General features: G+C 36.5%; 1 protein-coding gene across 14 annotated transcripts in view; it reads right to left on the bottom strand.

Annotated features, from left to right (window-relative positions):
* HERC1 (HECT and RLD domain containing E3 ubiquitin protein ligase family member 1) overlaps nucleotides 1-23180 on the bottom strand; it is a 228712-nt gene that overhangs the window by 143193 nt on the left and 62339 nt on the right. For 13 of the 14 annotated variants that reach the window (XM_070797433.1, XM_070797430.1, XM_070797428.1 and 10 more), the window contains exons 2-7: nucleotides 19963-20918; nucleotides 13401-13496; nucleotides 6249-6443; nucleotides 4966-5277; nucleotides 1178-1274; nucleotides 475-618 (exon numbers count right to left, since the gene is read on the bottom strand). In XM_070797433.1, the coding sequence (XP_070653534.1) occupies nucleotides 475-618; nucleotides 1178-1274; nucleotides 4966-5277; nucleotides 6249-6443; nucleotides 13401-13496; nucleotides 19963-20892 (1774 nt within the window). In that variant the 5' untranslated portion in view covers nucleotides 20893-20918. Of the gene's footprint in view, nucleotides 1-474; nucleotides 619-1177; nucleotides 1275-4965; nucleotides 5278-6248; nucleotides 6444-13400; nucleotides 13497-19962; nucleotides 20919-21229; nucleotides 21376-23180 lie in introns of all 14 variants that reach the window. The other variant, XM_070797429.1, reaches the window with a different exon arrangement.

Here is a 23180-nt window from a genome sequence, read left to right as displayed (position 1 = left end):
GAAAAAAACCAGAAACAGTCTAGATATTCAACAATAATAAATTGCTTTGTAAGTTTTGCTACAATCACAGGAAAGAATACTTTGAGCCATTGAAAAGAAAAATGTACAGCCATGTTTGTTGACACAGAAAGATATTCATGAGATACTATTAGACAAAAACCAACAGGTTGCAAGATAGTATCTATGGTATAGATAGGTCTGCTTTCTTTTTTTAAAACAACTATATAGAAATATATGCACATATTTGTATAAGTGCATATGTATAACATTTAGATGTCTATCTCCCAAAATTTTAACAATGTTTATGAGCAACTTTTGTAGAAACAGTTCATTTTAATTTTTTCAATGTCAGAAAAAACATTTGCTCATCTGTATTTGAGTTCTCTACAATAGGCTTGTACAACTAAAAAATAAAATTTTTAAAACTCAAGGAAAAAAAAGGCCAAAGTTATCCATAAATAATTTTTTACATACCATTGTCTCCTCCTCCAAAAGACCATACAGTTCTCCCATCTTTAGATAAAGCAATAGTATGTGAACTGCCACAAGAAACTTCTCCTACATTGCTAATGTCTTTTACTAATGTTGGGATGTTACGACTATTACTGTCACCATGACCTTGGATAAAACACACACAACAACAAAGAAATGTTAACTCTTTCTTTAAGTCATTACTTCACAGGTAGAATAAACATTACAAGTTACTTACACAAAATTGAGGAATTGTTAAAGTGCAATTAAATATGAAAACCTGAATCATTTCTAATATCTTCACATCTAATCTTCTAGGCTGCTCCATTTATGAGGTACTCAGTTCCTTCAGGGAATCAGTAGAACATTCTATCATGCTCCTCTCATAGCACATATCTATAGCTGTCTAGTATCATGTTAATGTTAACTTGTTTTCACTACCTCTATATTACACATTTCAGGATCACTTTAGGATGGTTTCTTTTTTATCCCTGAAATCCTATAATGCCTATAGTAAATACCTGCTAGATTTAATTACATCTTAAAAGCACCAGAATCTAGGTACTCTCTCTATAAAATTATCTTTCTCTGAGCTTAAAATTAAAAAAAATAAACAGTCATCAGCCCATCAGTCTCACTGCTTCTCAATAACCACTGTCATTTCTATTTTTCTGTGAGAATGACTTCAATTATTAAAAAATCTTACCTAATCTTCCAAAATCTCCTTCACCCCATGTGTATAATTCACCATCCTCTGTGACAGCAGCACTATGTCTGTATCCAGCTGACACACAGACAACTACCTGCATTGCACACAAAGGGAATCTGATGAATACAAAGATGCTACAATACAGAGCTCACGTTTGACTCTGTGCACAGAGACTTCAGAGATACTGATATTCACAACTCATCCAGGAAGTGCCATGTACAGTTTAGAAGCTTTTGCTCCAGACAAGGGTGCCTAGCTAAAGGGTCAAGAAAGTGCTGAAATACAGACAAAGCTCTGCTGGCCAAGCCACAAGCTCTGACTTCTACCAAGAAAGGACAACTTTTCTTAATTCCCACGAAGAGATTGTAAAGGTTAGCAGCACCCTCTCACCCCTTGCCTCCCCACCCCAAATACATCAATCTAATCACTTGCAACAATACTACATCACCAATCAACTCTTTACTCAAAGAGCTGGATGGGCCTGAACACTCATGACCCAATGAAAAATTTTTAAATAAAACATTTAGATTTTTAAATATAATCCAGTCCTGGTTAATCAAGGAAAATTCATTACATAATAGGGCTAACTCTCAAAAGCACACTGACTGTTACCAATGAAAGAAGATCTAAGGAGTATATAAGTTTATATCAATTAAACTCCTAACAGTATCTCTTTACCCTCACATAGCTACAGAGTTGATAAGCAGAATCAGGGAAATAAGGGTATAAGGCAGCACAATTTGGGGGATCACTTATACCTTTTAACAATGATCAAATTCACTAACTTCTGAAAAATAAACAGAAAAATATCTGTACTAATAACCAGATTTTTTAATCTGCAAAAGTCAGAACTCACTTCAGAAAATCTAAGATTCAATTAAAAATACTGAGCACCTAATACATTTTAGATAATCTATTAAGGATTTCTGAAATTTTTACCTGTAAATTATTAATTCATTTTGCGGACTTTTTCCTTCATGATATTCATACTAAGTTTTTTTTTTTTTTTAAGTTTTTAACTGGTAATGTTTCCACTGTAAAATGGAACATTAAAAGAATATAAGTAGGGAATTCCCTGGAGGTCCAGTGGTTAGGACTAAGCGCTTTCACGGTGGTGGCCTGGGTTCAATCACTGGGTTTAAAGTCATGAAACAGGGCCAAAATATTAAAAACAATGGAAAGTGAGAAAAAAGGTACTAGAAAAACTAAAAACAATATAATTTTAAAGAGTATTTTCTGAAGTTTCTTAGAGTCCCATATTGAACACTTTATCAAAAGATCCCTTGATGTTAAGTGGAATGTTCTAAGGCTCACTGCTTTAAGGCTGATGTCTTAAACATTTAAAGTTATAATAACGTAAAATTCATTTGCTCCAGCAAATACCAGACCACCTGACCTGCCTCTTGAGAAACCTGTATGCAGGTCAGGAAGCAACAGTTAGAACTGGACATGGAACAACAGACTGGTTCCAAATAGGAAAAGGAGTTCGTCAAGGCTGTATATTGTCACCCTGCTTATTTAACTTATATGCAGAGTACATCATGAGAAACGCTGGGCTGGAAGAAGCACAAGCTGGAATCAAGACTGCCGGGAGAAATATTAATAACCTCAGATATGCAGATGACACCACCCTTAAGGCAGAAAGTGAAGAAGAACTAAAGAGACTCTTGATGAAAGTGAAAGAGGAGAGTGAAAAAGTTGGCTTAAAGCTCAACATTCAGAAAACAAAGATCATGGCATCTGGTCCCATCACTTCATGGCAAATAGATGGGGACACAGCGGAAACAGTGGCTGACTTTATTTTTGGGGGCTCCAAAATCACTGAAGATGGTTACTGCAGGCATGAAATTAAAAGATGCTTACTCCTTAGAAGGAAGGTTATGACCAACCTAGACAGCATGTTACAAAGCAGAGACATTACTTTGCCAACAAAGGTTCATCTAGTCAAGGCTATGGTTTTTCCAGTAGTCATGTATGGATGTGAGAGTTGGACAGTGAAGAAAGCTGAGTGCCGAAGAATTGATGCTTTTGAACTGTGGTGCTGGAGAAGACTCTTGAGAGTCCCGTGGACTGCAAGGAGATCCAACCAGTCCATCCTAAAGGGGATCAGTCCTGGGTGTTCATTGGTAGGACTGATTCTGAAGCTGCAACTCCAATACTTTGGCCACCTGATGCAAAGAGCTGACTCATTTGAAAAGACCCTGATGCTGGGAAAGATTGAGGGCAGGAAGAGAAGGGGATGACAGAGGATGAGATGGTTGGATGGCATGACTGACTCAATGGACATGGGTTTGGGTGGACTCCAGGAGTTGGTGATGGACAGGGAGGCCTGGTGTGCTGTGGTTCATGGGGTCACAAACAGTCGGACATGACTGAGCGACTGAACTAAACTGAAATGAAAATTCATTTGACGGACAACTTTGTCAGACAAACTCCCATGAAAGCAAAGTATCCCACTTTTAATTTGGATATAAAATAAAATTTTAAAGGTTTTTATAAAAGAAAATATTCATAGAAAGAATGCAATCTTAAAATGGAGGAACTTACAAAATTGCATATAATTTTAAGTTAGGAAAATGACTTCATTTCTTTAAGGAAAGGTAAAAGAGAAACAAAAAGAGGAGTTCTAGATTCAATTTCTAATGGTGCTAATTATTTGTGTGTGACCTTGGGCAACTTACTTAACCACTTTTAATGCCTCATTTAAGTTTTTGTTAAAATGCCATTTACTCCAAGAGACCCTTCTGATCTCATTATCTAGCATCACACCCCATCAAAGTTAGTATCTGTTACATTACTCAATTTTTTCTTTACCATTATTTGAAATTACTTTATATGTTTGCTTACTTATTATCTCCAGCCCACAGATTAAAGATCCACGAGAGTAAGAATCTTGTCTCTTTTGTTCACTGTGCTGTGCTTAGTCACTCAGTTGTGTCTGACTCTGCAACCCCATGGACTGTAGCCTGTCAAGTACCTCTGTCCATGGGGCTTCTCTAGGCAAGAACACTGGAGTGGGTTGCCATGCCCTCCTCCAGGGGATCTTCCCAACCCAGGGATCAAACCCAGATCTCCTGCATTGCAGGCAGATTCTGTACCATCTGACCCACCAGTGAAGCCCAAGAACACTGGAGTGGGTAGCCAATCCTTTCTCCCGGAGGATCTTCCCAACACAGAAATTGAACCAGGGTCTCCTTCATTGCAGGCAGATTCTTTACCAGCTGAGCTACCAGGGAAGCCCCTTTTGTTCACTATTATATGTCAAATGCCTAAAACACTGCCTGGCACTTGGAAAAGAAAGTGAAGTTGCTCAGTCATGTCCAACTCTTTGCAACCCCATGGACTGTAGCCCACTAGGCTCCTCAATCCATGGAATTTTCTAGGCAAGAGTATTGGAGTGGGTTGCCATTTCCTTCTCCAGGGGGTCTTCCAGGCCCAGGGATCAAACCCAGGCCTCCTGCATTGCGAGCAGACACTTTACCGTCTGAGCCACCAGGGAATCCCATGTAAGGTACTAGATAAATATTTGTGAAGTGGATGATTCTCAGTTTCCTATCTGTAAAATGAAAATAATAACTGCTTTAACAAAGCTTTTAGAAGAATTAAAATTTAAAACTATATGTGAAAGTGTGCTGTAAACCAATAAGCAGACACAAAAGATAAGCCAAAGGGTTAGGAGGGGGGCTACCTCAGAATACACCAAAATCTGAAAGGTATTGTCAATTATAGCAATCATGAGTTCCAGTGCAACTAATTATTTTTAAATCCAAAAAGAAGGCACATACCTTTCCCTGCAGAGGGCCCTGAATAAGCTTGGGATATTTCTGTGTTGAACTATTTCCATGTCCCAGTTTCCCATAATCACCATCTCCCCAGCTGAAGACTTCTCCTTCTGTAGTAAAAGCTAAAGTATGACCATCAGATCCTTTAGAAGATGAGACCTTTTTAATGGACCTGTGAGGTTCAAATGTTAACTTTTTTAAAGTAGATTGATTATTAGAGTCGCCAAGGCCTAGTCTTCCATAGCTGCCTTTACCACAAGCTCTGACAGAGCCATCTGTAGAAATGACAAAAGTGCAGTACTGTCCAGCTTCAATCTATAAACAAACAGAATCAGATATAAAATGCTTCTGTGAGAATCAAAGTATATTAAAGTTTATCTTACAAAAGAAGCTCAAAGGAAATCTTTTATTTTTTTTAAATTTTATTTTATTTTTAAACTTTACATAATTGTATTAGTTTTGCCAAATATCAAAATGAATCCGCCACAGGTATACATGTGTTCCCCATCCTGAACCCTCCTCCCTCCTCCCTCCCCATACCATCCCTCCGGGTCGTCCCAGTGCACCAGCCCCAAGATTTCCCCAAAGGAAATCTTTTAAAGTAGAAATGCATCTCCACAGAGATTAAGAAGTAAACAGAAAAATCAAGAAAATTATTAATGGCCTATTCACATTGACTTCATTGTTAACTCAAATTAATGTATATTTTATCTTTTCAGGTTATCTATCCAGTTTTGGTTCAATGAAACAACAAAGTAAAATGTTTCTGCCTCCTCTAATATAACTGGTAAAGGGAAAGAAGTAAAATTTTCCTGTAATTCCTTAAGGTCCATTATAACAAGAACCATGTAATACTTATTCTAAATTCATTTGAGAAAAACTTATATTTTAATGAAAATACAGAAAGTTCCAATTTGCCTAAAAGGTAGCTACAAAGGTAAAAAAAATGATCACAATAAGAAAATGAATGCCAACATGGCAAAAGGAAAATTCTAATTTTTACCTAGTCTTATTTACTATTTGTGTTGAATATATGGTAAGTCTGTTGACATTCATAATTCTTTTTAAAACTCTTGATGCAAATTTGATTTTTTAAAACTTGGAAATACTGTTAGGAAAATGAGGGACTTAAAATATTTTTTCTATAAAAATCCAAAAACTGATGCAGTATAGTATAGAAACAATACAGATAAGAAAACAAGTAAGAACATTCACTCATAAAAACAAAAACCAAAAAAATCCCACTCATAACATCTACCAATTTGTAAAGTATGCAGAGAACTCACAGTCTGAGCATCAGAGAAACTAGGAGCCAGTTTGGGTTGTAGTATTTTCTCCTGTGTGCCTTCTACCAACTGATGGCTGCTATTGCTCCCCCAAACATAAACCTCACAGGTTTCTGAAACAATGGGAGTATCACCAGTCTGAATGCTATCAGGGCTAGCACATGTTCTTGAGTAATCAGAAGCCATTCTGCAAACCTATTAAAATAAGAAACGTGCAATGAACACAAGACATTTTTAGTATAGATATTTTTTTAAATATTCTCTGAAATTGTTGACTTTCTTGCTTCTAAAACTATCTCAACTGCTCAAATAACCTAAGAACAACATATCCAACCTTAAACACAGATGGCTAGATTATCTACTCCCACAGAAAAAAATCACAAAAAGATACTAACATAGCAAAAATGGGGAGGAGAAGACACAATCAACTTTTATACCTAAATATTTTATTAATGTATAAAACAGCATTATAGAAAAACAAGTAGAAAAACTCCACCTTTAATAATCCCATCACCTTAATATATGCTACCTTTTTTAAATACATGTCCTTCCAGAGTTCTGCACATACATGTTTTTTAACAGTTATCACAGTGGATATACAAGTGATGACACAAAAGGACCATACAGAATTTTCTTTGTCTACCTAGTCTTCATAATTGAACCAACAATATTTCATCTGATGTAAAAGTCACAATTTACTTAAGCATTTTCCTTTAAGAGGACACATTCTTTCTACTTAGTTATATAAGCCATTTTTAACAATATAGCTGCTGCTACATGTTTAATTACTTTCCTTAGTAGAGAAACTCAGAAATGGAACTATTATATGCAAAAAATGACAACAATTACACGATTCCTGAAACATACCATACCAAATTGCCTTTGAAACTGGTGTTATGATATTATGAATAAAATGAGGGCTTCCCTAAAAATAATAATGGCTTCAGAGCAATTCAACACTCACACACGTATCTACACATATTTATACATGTATATATGTATAGAGATATATATATATACACATATATACATGTATAAATATATGTGTAGATACGTGTGTGAGTGTTGAATTTGCTCTGGGCCATTATATATATATATACACACATATATGTATATATCTATATGTATATTATCTATATAATCTATCTACATTATCTATCTATACATTATATATAATTGTATATACATTATACATACATTATATATACATTGTATATATATTATATACAATCTATACATTATCTTTATATATACATCTATATGTATATATAGATATAGCTATATAAAAAATCATGGCTTATTTACCATTTGTGTTGAATATAATGGTAAAATCTATTGCCATTCATAATGCTTTATAAAAATTCAGGCTTCCCCTCTCCCCTCCTCTCTCCTCAAAACCCTGCCAAAAGCATAGAACCAGGGTTGTCATCACAGTTTCCCTAAACAATGAATAGGCCTATGTAAGAGTACCAGTCTCACTGCATTCATACCAGTAACTATTATGCTTTAAATTTTTTTGAAAAGTTCACTGGGGAAAAAGAGGATGCATTCTTTTAACTTCACAGTTCCTTATTACCAACAGAACTAAAAATTTCCCAACTATCTGCTTACAACTAACTTGCATCCATTCATTTATTAGAGCTCCGTGGATTTTTTACTGACCTGTACGAATCCCATACAATAAAGATATTATCTCTGACTATAGTAGTTTTCAATTTGTTGACTGCTTTTTAAAGCTTTTTATTTATTTATTGGTTTTGTTTTTTTCTGAATCAAGCAAAATAAGAGAGGAATCTTTAAAAGCCAATATATTATATCACGAGACCATTAAATGGGAAGGTATAGAGTAATTTCAGTCAGAACCTTTAAATAGTACCCAAAAACAAGATAATATGTGTGTCAAATAATTTTCAGTGAACATCAGGAGAGTTCTGAGAACACACAAAATGTGCATAAATAAAGGCTGCTAGTCCCTAATGACAGATCTGAAATTCTGCTGCCAACAAAAGGATGATGGGCTCAGGTAAGTTAGAATTTATCTCAAGATCTATTACAGTAGTCTCCCTTTTCTCACAGTTTCACTTTTTGTGGCTTCAGTTACTGGCAGTCAACCGTCATCTGAAAATATTAAATGGAAAATTCCAGAAATAAATAATTCATAAATGTTAAACTGCATACTGTTCTGAGTATCATCCCTTTGTCCAGCATAGCCACATTACATAAACTACTCACCCATTAGTCACTTAGTAGCCATTTGGTAATCATCTCAACTGCCAGTATTTCGGTGCCTGTGTTCAAGTAATCCTTATTTTACTTAATAATGCCCCAAAGTACAAGAGGAGCTATGCTGGCAATTTGGATGTTCTCTTATTATACCTAATTTATAAATTAAGTTTTAACATAGGTATGTATATATAGGAAATAACATGGTATTTATAGGGCTTGGTACTATTTACAATTTCAGGCATCCATTGGGGGTCTTGGAATATATACTGAAGTGAAGTGAAGTGACAGTTGCTCAGTTGTATACAATTCTTTGTGATCCCATGGACTGTAATCAGTCAGGCTTCTCTGTCCATGGAATTCTCCAGGCAATAATACTGGGATGGGTTGCCATTATCTTCTCCAGAGGATCTTCCTGACCCAGGGATCAAACCTGGGTCTCCTGCACTGTGGGCAGATTCCTCACCATCTGAGCCACAGGGGAGACCCATTATATACTGGGTAGATTACCATTCTATACTAAGGCTTAAAAAATCATAGCCCTCCTTCCCTGACCCCCACAAAAAAGAAAGAGGAGGAGAAGTTGAAGGGACAGGGAAGGAGAAGGGGAAGAGAGAGAGAAGAAGAGGAAAGTGGGAAAGAGAGGAAGAAGTAGAGGGAATGGGGGAGGAAGTAAAAAAAAAGTTTATTCAAAAGACTTAAGAAATGTTTTTTAAAAACAACTACAGGGTGGGAAGAATTCTAGGAAGATGACAATAGCAGCAGCAATGTAGTTTTCCAAACATGGAATCACTGCACAGAACAAAAAGAAGGCAAAACTCCAAACTCATGCTTAACATTCACAATAAAACTAGACAAACATAGTTCCAATAACTCCAAAATATGAGCAGGTGCAGACAAACCACTACCAAACACAGAATGTGCACAGTAATATATCTGTACAGGAGGAAGCCAGAGAATATCTGACAGATCTAAGAGAAAGAAAAAGGCCCCAACCAACCAACCCAGTACTCACCAGAAAGAACAGTGAGCCCATCTAAGCAGTTGCAACTGGGAAGAGCTTTGCCTTCTCTAAAAAGCAGGTAAGTAAAAAGGATCCACGAGGAGCAGTTTGAAAGAAGCTAGAGCAATCTAATTCGGTGACCTCTTGAAATTGACAAGCCAGTACTCCCTTCCAGAATAGAGCCCTCATGTGAAGCAGAAACTACTGGGAGTGGAATAAAAGTTCAGCAGAATGGGAACAACAGAGAGAAAAGAGAGAAGCTTAAGATAAAAGGTGGGGAGGGGAATATGCTGGAAACCATCTTATTTCTTTTTTTTTATAACATTACATAAAAACAACAGAGGAAGGGAGTCTTTGGATCTAGAAAAGCTACCTTGAATCTCATCCCATTCTAAAAATTCAGGAAAATAAAACAAATTTTTCAAAAAATAAGCAACAGAAAAGTACAAAGGTCAAATTCCATATGAAGCTATTATAGAGGGGAGCAGGGGAGGGAAGAGACAGAATAACATCATTACTTTTAAATAAAAGCAAGCCAGAAGAGAACTGCCCACAAGACATATCAAACTGTAACCTATTTCAAAGCCAGCTAAAGGGATTGAGAAAATGAAACAAGACATGAAAGAAAAGCACAAATCTGAAATAGACTTGTTCAAGAATAAGGTGACAGACTCAAAAAAGAATTAAGAGATGAAAGAAAAAACATCATTTTGGTAATGAGTAAACTACAGGGAATCCAAGAGTAAATAAATAGTAAAGACAATATTGTAAGAGCAACAAAAGATTAAAAGGATAAAGTTGTTTAGAAATAAAAAAGAAATGAACATCACATAAAAAGTATTAAAGAAAACGTGAGAATTACTACTTAGGCAAAGATCCAACAAATAAGCAATAGGAGTCCCAGAAGAGAACCAAATTAAAAAAAGAGTAAAAATAGTATGAAAAACAATAATTTATGGAAACTTCCTTGAAATAAAAAAGATTTCAGACTACATATTGAAATCTTCACATCTCTGAGAATATCAACTCTAAATGGATAACATCAAGATGTATTCTTGTAAAATTACTGATTTCTAAAGAAGAGATCCTTTGGGCTTCTCAGCAAAACAAGCATGTGACTCATAAATATATGAAGGAAAATCAGATTATCTTCAGACCTCAGCAGCAAAGGTTTATGACATAAGAAAATGGATAAATATATTTAAGAAGGAGAAGGAAAGAAAATGTGAGCCAAAGGTTTTATCTTTTCTCTTCTGGAAAGTGACTTTTAAGTATAAAAAGCATAGCAATTAACATGTAAGAACTAAGAGAATCTTTTCCATAATTCTTTACTGAGGATTCTACTTGAGAATAAGCTTCAGACAACTAAAAAGAATAGAGAGACACTAAGATAAACTGGCAGTGAGCACTAAAGATGTAGTTATTTATAGAACTCATACTAAGTGAGGGTTGTAACACAGAGTGATGCATGCCCTGAGTATGTACGTATAATACAACTACTAAAAATGGGGAAATCGCATGTAAAAAGCATTTTTTAGTAAACATATGATGGTAGTATTTGTCTTATTTTAGGGTTACTCTGTGTGTCACACTATGTGACCAAAATAAATAATTACAGGATATTCTAATTTTACATCCCTATACCTTGAAAACTGATGTTCTTACTTTGAAAGAAAGGAGATATAACTGTAATATAGAAAAAGGTAAGTAAAAATTCTATAGCCCTGAAACTGAAAGTATCAACTAAAGAGGTATACTATTAGCTTTAAAGACTCACAAACATGTACACACACACAGACACACACACTCAAGCTTCCTGGCTCTACTGTAAGAGCCCAGAAAAATAACACTGACACAGTAGTGGTGAGCACCCTGACTGTGATCCTAAAATACTATTTTCCACCAAAAGAAACCAAGGCTTATGGAGAAATAGCTAGCTAGTTGCAGATCCAGATCAAGAAATGTGTGAGATGAGTCCATCTTGAGTTCAGAACAATTTGATGGGTCAGTTACCAAGGAAGCTACCAAAGATTATTAGGTCTATGTTAAAAGAACTTGGGAACCACCCTGAAGAGACTATTACCCTGAAAGACTGTTGGCCAAAGATAAAATAGTACCAGCTTCACTACAGATGATAATTCAATGAAGTAAAACTTGAACAGGTTTAAATCTGAGTTTGTAACAGTATTTTTCAAGTGAAGTCAACTGGTCAAGCTTGAAGGATGACAGAAGACCAGTTCATCAAACTGAAAACTAGTAAATAAAAATTGGTGTTAAAAAAATTTTTTTTAATCAAATGGGAGAATCAAACATTTATTCTGCTTTTCCTGTTTGAACTGTCGCAAGGTAACCAAACAGTCAATAAGGGAATCATCTCTTCACGAAAACATTCCAACTAACAACTAAAAGATGAAAGATATAATTAGAACATTTTCCTGTGGTTATGTATGGATGTGAGAGTTGGACTGTGAAGAAGGCTGAGCGCCGAAGAACTGATGCTTTTGAACTGTGGTGTTGGAGAAGACTCTTGAGAGTCCCTTGGACTGCAAGGAGATCCAATCAGTCCACTCTGAAGGAGATCAGCCCTGGGATTTCTTTGGAAGGAATGATGCTAAAGCTGAAACTCCAGTACTTTGTCCACCTCATGCGAAGAGATGACTCACTGGAAAAGACTGATGCTGGAAGAGATTGGGGGCAAGAGGAGAAGGGGACGACAGAGGATGAGATGGTAGGATGGCATCACTGACTCGATGGACATGAGTCTAAGTGAACTCCAGGAGTTGGTGATGGACAGGAAGGCCTAGCGTGCTGCAATTCATGGGGTTGCAAAGAGTCGGACATGACTGAGCAACTGATTTGATCTGATCTGATACCATTTTTCAACCAAGCACTAATGAATAGATCTGATCATGAAGAATTCAGGGTTGCTAGTACTACAAAAAGAGAGACAATCAAATGAAAGATCACAACACCATGTATGATTTTGCCAAAGGGATCAAACCTGAAACAGATCAAATCTCTAGATTCACCTGTCAAAATACAGGAAATACAAAGAAACTGTATTATGAATAATCAATTAACAAAATCCAAATGGTAGGAAATTCTACAACCTAAAAAGTCCAGGTCCCTGAACAAACACATTGAAGGAAAAGATAAACATATACATATGATTTTTTTTTAAGTAGACAAGACTGAACTATAGTGTCTAAGGGATGCAAACAACTATAAAGAAATGCAAGGAAGTGACTACTCTCAGGATAGTGGTTCTTTAGAGAAGGAGGAAAGGGATAATGACCAGGACATGAAAGGGTTTCTAGAGTTTTATTTCTTTCCTGAGCACAGACTAAAAGGCTGTTTGTTTTATAATAATTCCATTTAGGCACATGTTTGTGTTTCTTATGTTTTAATAATAAATTTTTAAATTAAAAAAATACACCTTACACAAAGTCCAAAATGAATAAAAGGGTATGCACTGACAAATACGTTTCCCTCCCAACCCTTATATGACACCCCAGCTCCACTTTCTAGAAGCAACAATCATTGACACCACTTTCTTTTGCATCCTTTCCAGAGACGGAATTGGATTATTTTTAAGGGATAAATATAAGCATTTTAAGACAACTAACTTTTCGTTTTTCTTCTTTAATTTTTATTGGAGTATAGTTGATTTCCAATGTTGTGTTAGTTTCAGATGTACAGCAAAGTGAATCTGTGATACGTATACATCTATCCACTCCTTTTGGACTCTTTTCCCAAACAGGCCATTATACAGTACTGAGTAGAGTTCCCTGAGCTACACAGTCAGTCCTTATAAGTTATTTATTTTATATCTAGTAGTGTGTATATGTCAATCACAATCTTCCAGTTTATCCCTTGACAAAGCAACTTTTAATGTATGATTACTTAAAGTCATGATTATTACATACCTCTTCAAAGAGACACAAAGCTGCCTCATAGAGTGAGCACAAGCCATCAGATGTTCTGGTTGGTTCCCTCCACTGACTCCGATCAGCAGATGAACCCTATAATTAAGATATTGTGGAATACAGTTTGGTAAGGAGAGAGACATATATTAAAATCACTTAAAGTGTCCACAAAACGTTTAAAGAACTGTTTATGTAATTATGTGCTTTAAGATCAAATCCTAACATTACATCATGAAACCAACTTTTATGTGTTGTAAAAGATGTGGCTATTCAGTGAAGCAGTAAATTAAGTACCAATCCCTCACTGATTATCTTATTAAACAGTGATTTGTTCTAAGGGCCACAGGTTTAACACAGAAACAGTCAAAGAGGCAGAATTTTGTCAATTACACACTCTTTGGGTGGCCAATATTTAATAAATGAAGTGAAGTGAAAGTCGCTTGGTCATGTCTGACTCTTTGCGACCCCATGCACTGCTAGCCCTCCATGCTCCTCTATCCATGGGATTTCCCAGGCAAGAATACCGGACTTCCCTGGGGCTGCCTTGTTCACTTGCTCCAAGAATAAAGCAGCATATAACCAACTTAACTGATGATCCTGACCAGAACAGCAGTTAAGTCTGTTCCTCCTTAGTTTTGGCATAACAAAAGTCCCACAAGTCAGTTCATAGCTGAGGAATCACAGCTCCTCTCTGGAACTAACAGCCTAATGTTATTGTCCACTTGACTCTCCATTTATAGACACCTTACAGGCATCTCAAATAAACATATTCAAAACTAAATTCCCAATCTAACATTTCCCCCACATTCACCCAAACCAGTTCCTCCTATGCAATTCCTCCACAAAAGGACCCAATGGTTATGACCAGAAATCACTCTTTTACTGAAAACTGATAAATCAGAGTGAACTTGACCTCCACTGTTCCCTCAAATTCCTATATTCTTAAATCTTTACATCACAAATATCAAGTTCCTTCTCTGATTTATCAATCCTATAATTGTAAAATTTTCATTGGTGTCTTTATTTCAAAGGCTATTGTTTGTAAAAATACATTCTATATGATCACGTGGCAAATATACCATAGAAAAGTATATCCTCTACTGTAGAAGGGATTTGAGCCTACGTGCTTTGTAAGATCCCATTCAACTCCAGGACTATATGATTTTATCAATTCAAGGTATTTTAATTAACACAATTCCTAGGTAATGAAAGAAATGATATTGGCTATTTAATTTACTGCTGGGTCATCAGATGCTAAGCTACTGCTACCAAATCAATGTTTCCTCCTAATCCCTTAAGGTGGTACTTTTGGAATTTTAATGTAAACATGAATTATCCTGAAATTGTTAAAATGCAGATTCCAATTCAGTAAATATAGGTGGGGGCCTTAGATTCCGCATTTCTAACAAGCTTCCAGTGACACCAATGCTGCTGTCTGAGGCTCACACTCCTAATAGTAAGGCTTTAAAGAGCCACTTGCAGGTCTCAGAGTTATATCAGAAGCTGGCTGTTCAAAATTACCTAAATCCTAGACAGATAAGGTGTGGCTATACCAGAAAATATTATAATGTACAGCCTCTCCAAATTCCATAATTAGCTGTGTAGAACCTCTGGGAAAAACAGAATTGTAATCTGTGACTCCATTCTTTAAAGGTCACCTCTACTGATCACCAAACCAAAAGCAGATGAGAAACAACAGCTTACTATACCTTCTTGGGAGCTGGTACCAGGGCTATAATAATCGGTTTTCTTATGCCTGTTTACAGTATAAAGGAAAACACTGAAAACAGCATAAGGTTTTCAGTAACAGACCTGTGTTTAAATCCATGCTTCATCACTTATGGGCAATGTGACTTAAGGATTAGTTTCCTTATCCTTAGACAGGAATAATGCCTCTTTTATTTAGGGCTGTTGGTGATAACAACTGAAATTATGCATAAAACATCTGTAGCACAGATCTTAATAGAAAGAACTCAAAACTGGAAGCAGTGATTGTCATTATTTTGTATGATGTACACAGAGAAAGAAGAAAAAACACAGCAAGTCTTTAATATATTTTTGCACCAAACCAATTTTTCAAAAAATTCTTCAAAATCTGTCTGCAGTGACTGTCATTGATTTCTGTTCTCCCCAAAAAATCAGTATTAAGCGTGAGACTAATCCCTCCCCAGTCAATTTGGATTAAAGACATCTCTAAAACTCATTTTGTATAGAATTCTTAATGTGTTTTGTACATATACTACATAACAGAAAAAGAGGGCTACATCTAGGCATTTTTCATTTTGGAAAACAAAGCATGTTAAGTGTGTAACAATTCATACACTACTAACAGGAAGTTCAAAGCATGTTAAGTGTGTAACAATTCATACACTACTAACAGGAAGTTCAAAGATACAGAGGAAATTAAAATAACAAAAATATGTGGTTTTACAGGTCTTCATTGAATTACCTTTCTCTTATTTACCTACCATCATAATACCTTTTCATTTTTTCCCCACCTGTCTTTTTATTAATAAGATAATCAGACAAGAACATTAAGACTTGATGGAGTACATTTCCTTATGTTCTTGCTATCTGGTTTTATTCTTCTTCCAATTGTTTCAGTGACTCCCCACTGCCTACCGAATTAAGCTCAAAACCCCATAGCATGGGATACATGGCCCCACCTAGCTCATCAGCCTTAGTTCATCCCATTCCACCATGAACATCCAGAAGCCTGCTTTCCCACACCTCCATCACTCTGTGAACACTACACCTCTCACCTGAAGACTTTTTCAGCTCCCTCATTCACAAACCTCATGTATGGAAGCAAACTCTTTTCAACTAAACTTAAGCACCCTTCATTTTCAGCCCCTTCCCCTCTAGCCTTCCTCCTATGTCCCATGACCTTGTCCCTATGCAGAGCTCTACTGCAGTCCAGTACCATTAACATGAAATGTCTATGCGTCTCTCTTTCCTTAAACTGTAAGCTAGATAAAGGCATGGATGCTACAAAGCTTATCCATCTTTCTAACCCAGAGCCTAGCAGTATCCGGCACACAGCAAATACCTAGTGGCATCAAAGGCCAAAGACGCCTTTACTGCTGTTGATATTTTTAGTTTATTTTTTTAGGATGCGGGGATATACAGTGACATTATTTCCCTACTCTTTATTTAAATATAAGTTAATGATTATCTTGCACACTTGCACTCGAATCTCTGAATTACTGTATGTGTGGGTAGTGGAGGTTGAGTGAGAATCACACATGGAAATACAATTTAAGGATGAACTCTTTTTTTTTTTTTTTTTTTTTTAAGGCCTTATACCAGTTTCCTGATGCCTCATCAAGTAAAGAATTCGCCTGCAAAGCAAAAGACACAAAAGATGCTGGTTTGATCCCTGGGTGGGGAAGGTACCCCGGGTAAGGAAATGAGAATCCATTCCAGTATTCTTGCCTGAAAAATCCCATGGACAGAAGAAACTGCTGGGCTACAGTCCAAAGGGTCGCAAAGTGCTGGACACAACTGAGTGACTAAGCATACCAGGTACTCAAGTGATGGTTATGTGTCTCTCCCTCTAACTTTTATTAATAGCTTGGGGGTAAGTTTTATCCCAGCTGCTCATGAGGAGAGAATCTTAAGATAGTGAGAATCAGGTCAGGATGAGGTCCAGTGTACCAGGAGAGGCTCTAGATACTTTATGAGTTCTCAACTAACAACAACTGATAACACTGAAAAGTGTAAGAAATATGAATCCTGGAGACCAAGAGCATCAGATCCTATCACTCACTGTGCAAGAAAGAATAATAAATACAAAGTTCAAGTTAATAACCATCTCTTTTCCCTAAGATCTATCTGAAATTTAATTAAATTCAATCTGACATAGGCCTGTGGTGTCTCCTGGAGGGCCAAACTAAATCACACAAACATACAAGATTCTTCCCCAGAATATACCCAGAATTTTGACGAAAGCTATCTGGGGTATCCTAGCCCCAACAGAAAGTTATAACATAAGGGTATAGCCTAGAAGGGGAAGAAAGGAGGCCCTTTCTGCCTAGGTGAATACAACATTCTGTCCAGAAATGAAAGAAGTCAAGTGGAGAGAAAACTGGAAATCCAGCAATAAAATAAGTTTATTGTATTTTATATCTACTTTAAGGTAGGCCTTCATGGGGGGAAAAGTCAGCCTATTTAACATAAATAGTGTAAAAGCTGCCTATAGTAGTCAGAGAAAAACATGGGCTTTGCCAACAGACTAGGGGTTGTAAGAACTGGTTAACACAGTGCCTGGCCCATCCGTGCTTAATTAGGAGTACACATTATACTTCAGTTCTTTTGACAAATAGGTGTGTAACTTTGGATAACCACCACAGTTTTTTCATCCTTAAGATAACAGTAAACAATATCTTCTTTACAGATTAACAAGATAATTGAATGAGACACTGCTTATAAAAAGCAGCTGGTAGGTAGCAGGCACTCAACGAGGGTTAGAGCTCTTCTTCCCTTATGCCAGGTACTGGGAAGCAGTAAGTAAAAATTCAAAAAATGAATGCAATAGTATACTATACGTTAATTAAATGAATATTAAAGCTCATTACATAGGTAGTACGTATATTTAGTATAAAGATTTCTTAGGCTTATAGAGCCAATTTAAACTCACAAACAAATATGCATACAAACATTTCCAATGTGCTAAAAGACAACGAAGCTAAACAGATACAGAGAAAAGCGATTTTCTTTCTTTGGGCATTCTCTTCCCGCTAAGGAGCAATACTGCAGGATAAGGTTTAGAGGGTAAGGTGGGAAAAAGGCCTCTGACTCAGGGTATTTAGCATTTTGGTTAAAAAGGAAATACACTAGGGGTAAGCATGCAATCATATAAGTTGATTGTGTAATAATTAACATCTTTTCTTTATGACAAAGGCAATGGAAAATAAATGGGACTGTAAAATGAAGAATTAAGTAACTCCTCACAGAAATATTAACATGTGACCAAGAACAGATACATTATTTTAGGTCATCAAATGGGATTACATATTTGAAAATGGTGTAAATTTAGAGAACGTTACCAGAAAGTATTAAGAATTACAAAATAAAATGAGAAACACAGATATGCAAGTGCATGTTTAAATATTCAATAAGAAACCACAAGAGGCCTAAATGCCTTTCACTGCTGTTACCTCAAATCTTTCTTACTCAGATCACTGCATCTCTGGCTCTAGGTCTCTACTAAAAGATCATAGGGCCTTTCCAACATGCCAGATTTGGAGCAAAGCACCACATGCTTTCCTGTCTACATTTTATTTAACATTAAGAAATTCAAATTTTCATAGATATAATCTAGAGTCTCCAAGTACTTACTTACAATAAAATTATTTGTAAAAAAAAAAAAATGACCCAATATTTACTATTCAGTTCACAAGCATAAAACATTAGCCAGGTGAAAATTTAAATGCCCTGGTTTAAAAGTAAATTCAACATAATTGTTTTTTACGAAACATTCCTGTCAATCCAAGAGCTCTTCACTTTTGGCAGGGGGTAAGACATGAAACATACACACATAATTTATAAATCATATTTTTATAAACTAAATAAATTTGTTAAATGATATATGATATCTGGTGATAAAGGACACCAAAAAGGCTGATCAATGTCACCCAAATGAAATTAAGTCAATTTATGAATGGTTTAATCTTTATATTCCAAATTTGTATTATTTCAAACTTTTATTCTGTTTTCAAAAAGCACTGAATTTCAATTTCAGAAATTCTTGAAATTGATCATACTGCACTGCATTTTACTGTTTATTCTTTAATATGGTATCCAAAGTTAGTTCCTTTATGATAATCAAGTAATTAAATTCCTTCATGAACAAGATATTCATTACAAATCTAGGACGCTCGGTTCATCACTTCCCTCCATTCAGGTCTCTGCTCAAATGTCACAATTCAGAGACTTTCTTGACCACATTAACTAAAATACCACACCTATCCCCCTCCCCAATCTCTGCTTGAGTCCATCATTCTGCATTCCCTTTCCCTCCCTTATTTTAATTCTTAGAACTTCACACTACCTGAAATTTATATGCACTGTCTGATTCCCCCACTAGGCTGTGAGATCCAAGAAACTACATTTTTCTCTGCTGTATCCCTAGGGCCTAGAATAATACTTAGCATATAATAAATATTTAATAAAAATTGAGAAGCTAGAAATTAGCAATTTGTCAAAAGATCTCCATACTCACCAGCCAAGGCCCCTCATTTTACATTTGAGTTTGCTAAAACAGAGCAAAGTTAGATGAATTTCTCAAGTTCGTACAAGAAGCCATAAAACTTAAACTACAATCCTGACTTCTGATTCAGAAATCTTAACATAATACCAACTAGTTTGTCCTTAAATTACGTATTCACATCAACACATATAAAAGTTTATTCACTCCAAGTATGTAAAATATTTAACTAACTTAATATCGCCAGTAGAATTCTCAAATCATTCACTGTTACCACCAATTCATTAAAAGCTGAGTTGACCTTTTCCAAAATTGTTAGATAAGAATTTTAAAGCTGAGATTTATTATACATACCAAAGAACGCCTCATCTGCATTAATATAGTCATAAAGCAGTCAAAGCTGATCATTCCTTCTTGGCTTGACAGTAGTTTGCTTTTCTCCATGGAATTTACAACTGCTGAAGCCCCCAGTGCCATTTCTATCCATTCAAGGAGATACCGCAAAGAACCTCGCTGAGCTGCTAAACCAAGCAGCAACTCAGAAGCTAATCTACGACCTAAAGTGTCTGCTCCAGAATTGGGAATAGTTACTCCTTTAAGAAAGGTTGTTACTTGTGATAAGCAATCCAAGCCCATAGGTGGAATCTTGCTTTCATTTGCTAAAGATAATGGTGGCAAAGAGCTCACAACTTCAATTGCAGTATGAATAACATCATTGCAAAGACTGAGACCAGGTCCCGACACAGGCATCATCCAACTTTGTCTCAGAAGTGCAAATAATAAACTTAGACCAGTTCGAACACCCATTTCTATAAGTGCATCAGTGCTTGACCGAGGACGTTCACTAACAGAATGGACATCTGCTGAACCAGAGCTGCTCTCCGGAGAATGCTGCTGCTGTTTCACTTTGCCTTTGTCGTGGTATTTATTAGAAAGTGCATAGAAGACACGCTGGAGTACAAGCAATCGTTTTCGAAGTGCCCCAGCAAATGGGGAATCTGAACATACCATCTTTGCAAGTGCTAGCTGACTGCTAAGAAGGGCATCCAAATAGTGGTCCTGTTCATCGCTTGAAAGAGACTCACGTTCAAAGTCTGGCAGCTGTGGTCCTTTGAGGCACAAAACTTGTTGAGGCAAAGGTACTACTTCCTTATTGCTGACCAGTTTAGAATATAAAACAGCAACCCCCTCTCTTGTAGCAATAGATTCACTGTCCTCTGTAATCCAGGAGCTGTTGAGGTGTTCAAGCCATTTCAGTTTCACTGGTGGAACCATAGTTGCCATACTGATTTACTCTTCAGCCATTAGTTCTATAAAGAGAGAAGAAAAAGCAATCAAAAACCTATGAAGATACTTCAGAAAATGTTTCTTAACTTCCATCACATATTACAATTAGTAATCTCAAACTGATGAAGCACAAAGTCTGGACTTTAGTTAACAATTATGTACCAATGTTAGTATTTTAGCTTCAGTAAATGTACCATGGTTATTTAAGATGGCAATATTAGGGAGAAACGGGTAAAGGGCATACAAGAACGCTGCACTATCTCTTCAAATTTAATGTAAATCTAAAATTATCACAAAATAAAAGGTTTATTTTAAAAATCAGTGATTTATGTACCTTTTCTCTTTGGCTTCTGGTCCCACTATCATTATAACAATGGGTTCTACACGAAGATGGATCCCAGATTTATATCTCCTGGCCTCTCCTCTGAATTCCAAACTTATACATGTAATCGTCCACTTGACCTCTCCATATATAGACACCTAATAGGCATTTCAAATAAAATTTAAAACTGAATTCCCAATCCAACATTTTCCCCACACCCACCCAAACCTATTCCTCTTGTGGAATTCCTCATTTCAATAAATGGCAACCCTATCCTTCCATTTCCTCTGGCTAAAAAACTTTGGGAGCCATCATTGATTGCTCCCTCTCTTATACTTATACTCCAAATTCAATTAGTCAATTCTACTCTCAAAATACAGAAGAATCCAAATAGTTCTCACACTCTTCCATTGCTAAAACCCCAGTCTAAGCCATCTCTTGGATCACCGAAGAAGCCTTCTTACTGGTCTCCCTGACTGTACTGAGGAACTACAGTGACGCCAGAACTGTGGCATCAGCAAGAATTTTTTTTATATATTTTGTTTACTGCTGTATTCTAGCATACGGTAAGTGCTCTCAGTAAGTATTTGTTGACAGTAACACTTAAAAACTAAGTTTGCTGGGATAAAATATTCACAAGACATATATCCTGCAAAGGACTATCCAAGATACAATTAAGGACTCCTACTGAGCACCGAAGTATTGATGCTTTTGAAGTGTGGTGTTGGAGAAGACTCTTGAGAGTCCCTTGGACTGCAAGGAGATCCAACCAGTTCATCCTAAAGGAGATCAGTCCTGGGTGTTCATTGGAAGGATTGATGCTAAAGCTGAAACTCCAGTACTTTGGCCACCTCATGCCAAGAATTGACTCCTTAGAAAAGACCCTAATGCTGGGAGGGATTGGGGGCAGGAGGAGAAGGGGACCACAGAGGATGAGATGGCTGGATGGCATCACTGACTCGATGGACGTGAGTTTGAGTGAACTCCGGGAGTTGGTGATGGACAGGGAGGCCTGGCGTGGTGCGATTCATGGGGTCGCAAACAGTCGGACATGACTGAGCGACTGAACGGAACTGAACAACTCAATAATAAAAAGACAACCTAATTTTTAAAATCGTCAAAAAGGATGTGAACAAAACTTCACCAAAGATATGTGAATGGCCAAAATGCACAAGTGCTCAACATCATTATTCATCAGAAAGATGCCAATTAACAACACAGAGATATTAATACACACCCATAAGGATTAAAATTAATAAGGCTGACAAGATCAAAGGTTAGCACGGATACAGAGCAATCAGAACTCTTACAAACCATTTGTGGAAATGTAAAATCTGAACAGCCACCTTAGAAAGATGTCTAGTAATTTCTTATAAAACTAATCATGCATGAGTGTGTGCTAAGTTGCTTTAGTCATATCTCTTTGCAACCCCACGGACTGTAGCCTACCAGGCTCCTCTGTCCATGGAATTCTCCAGGCAAGAATACTGGAGTGGGTTGCCATGCTCTCCTCCATGGGATCTTCCAACCCAGGGATCAAACCCGCGTCTCATAAGTCTCCTGCATTGGGAGGCAGATTGTTTACCATTAGCGCCACCTGGGAAGCCTCCAAAACTAAACATGTATTAGTTTGTTGATGACCCAACAATTTCTCTCCTACAAATTGACCCAGAAAAAAACACAACCATAAGAAGATTCAATGCTAAATGACAGCTGCCTCTAGAAGGTGAGGGCATGAATAGACTGGGAAGGGCATGAGGTAACTTCCTAAGGTGAGGGCAATATTGGATTACAAAGCTCTACGCATTTGTAAAAACACAGTGAATATATATTTAAGATTTTACATTTCACTGCATGTAAATTTTACCTTAATAAATACTGAACTCCAGTTGATATACATATATAAGCATAAATATATAATCGAGTTGATATATATTATAAAAGCATATATTTGGAGGAAATA

This window comes from Bos indicus, chromosome 10 (genome assembly GCF_029378745.1).
Source record: "Bos indicus isolate NIAB-ARS_2022 breed Sahiwal x Tharparkar chromosome 10, NIAB-ARS_B.indTharparkar_mat_pri_1.0, whole genome shotgun sequence".
Taxonomy (NCBI): Eukaryota; Metazoa; Chordata; class Mammalia; order Artiodactyla; family Bovidae; genus Bos; species Bos indicus.
The sequence above is the reverse complement of the archived record's forward strand: the minus strand, read 5'-3'. Positions and strand labels throughout refer to the sequence as shown.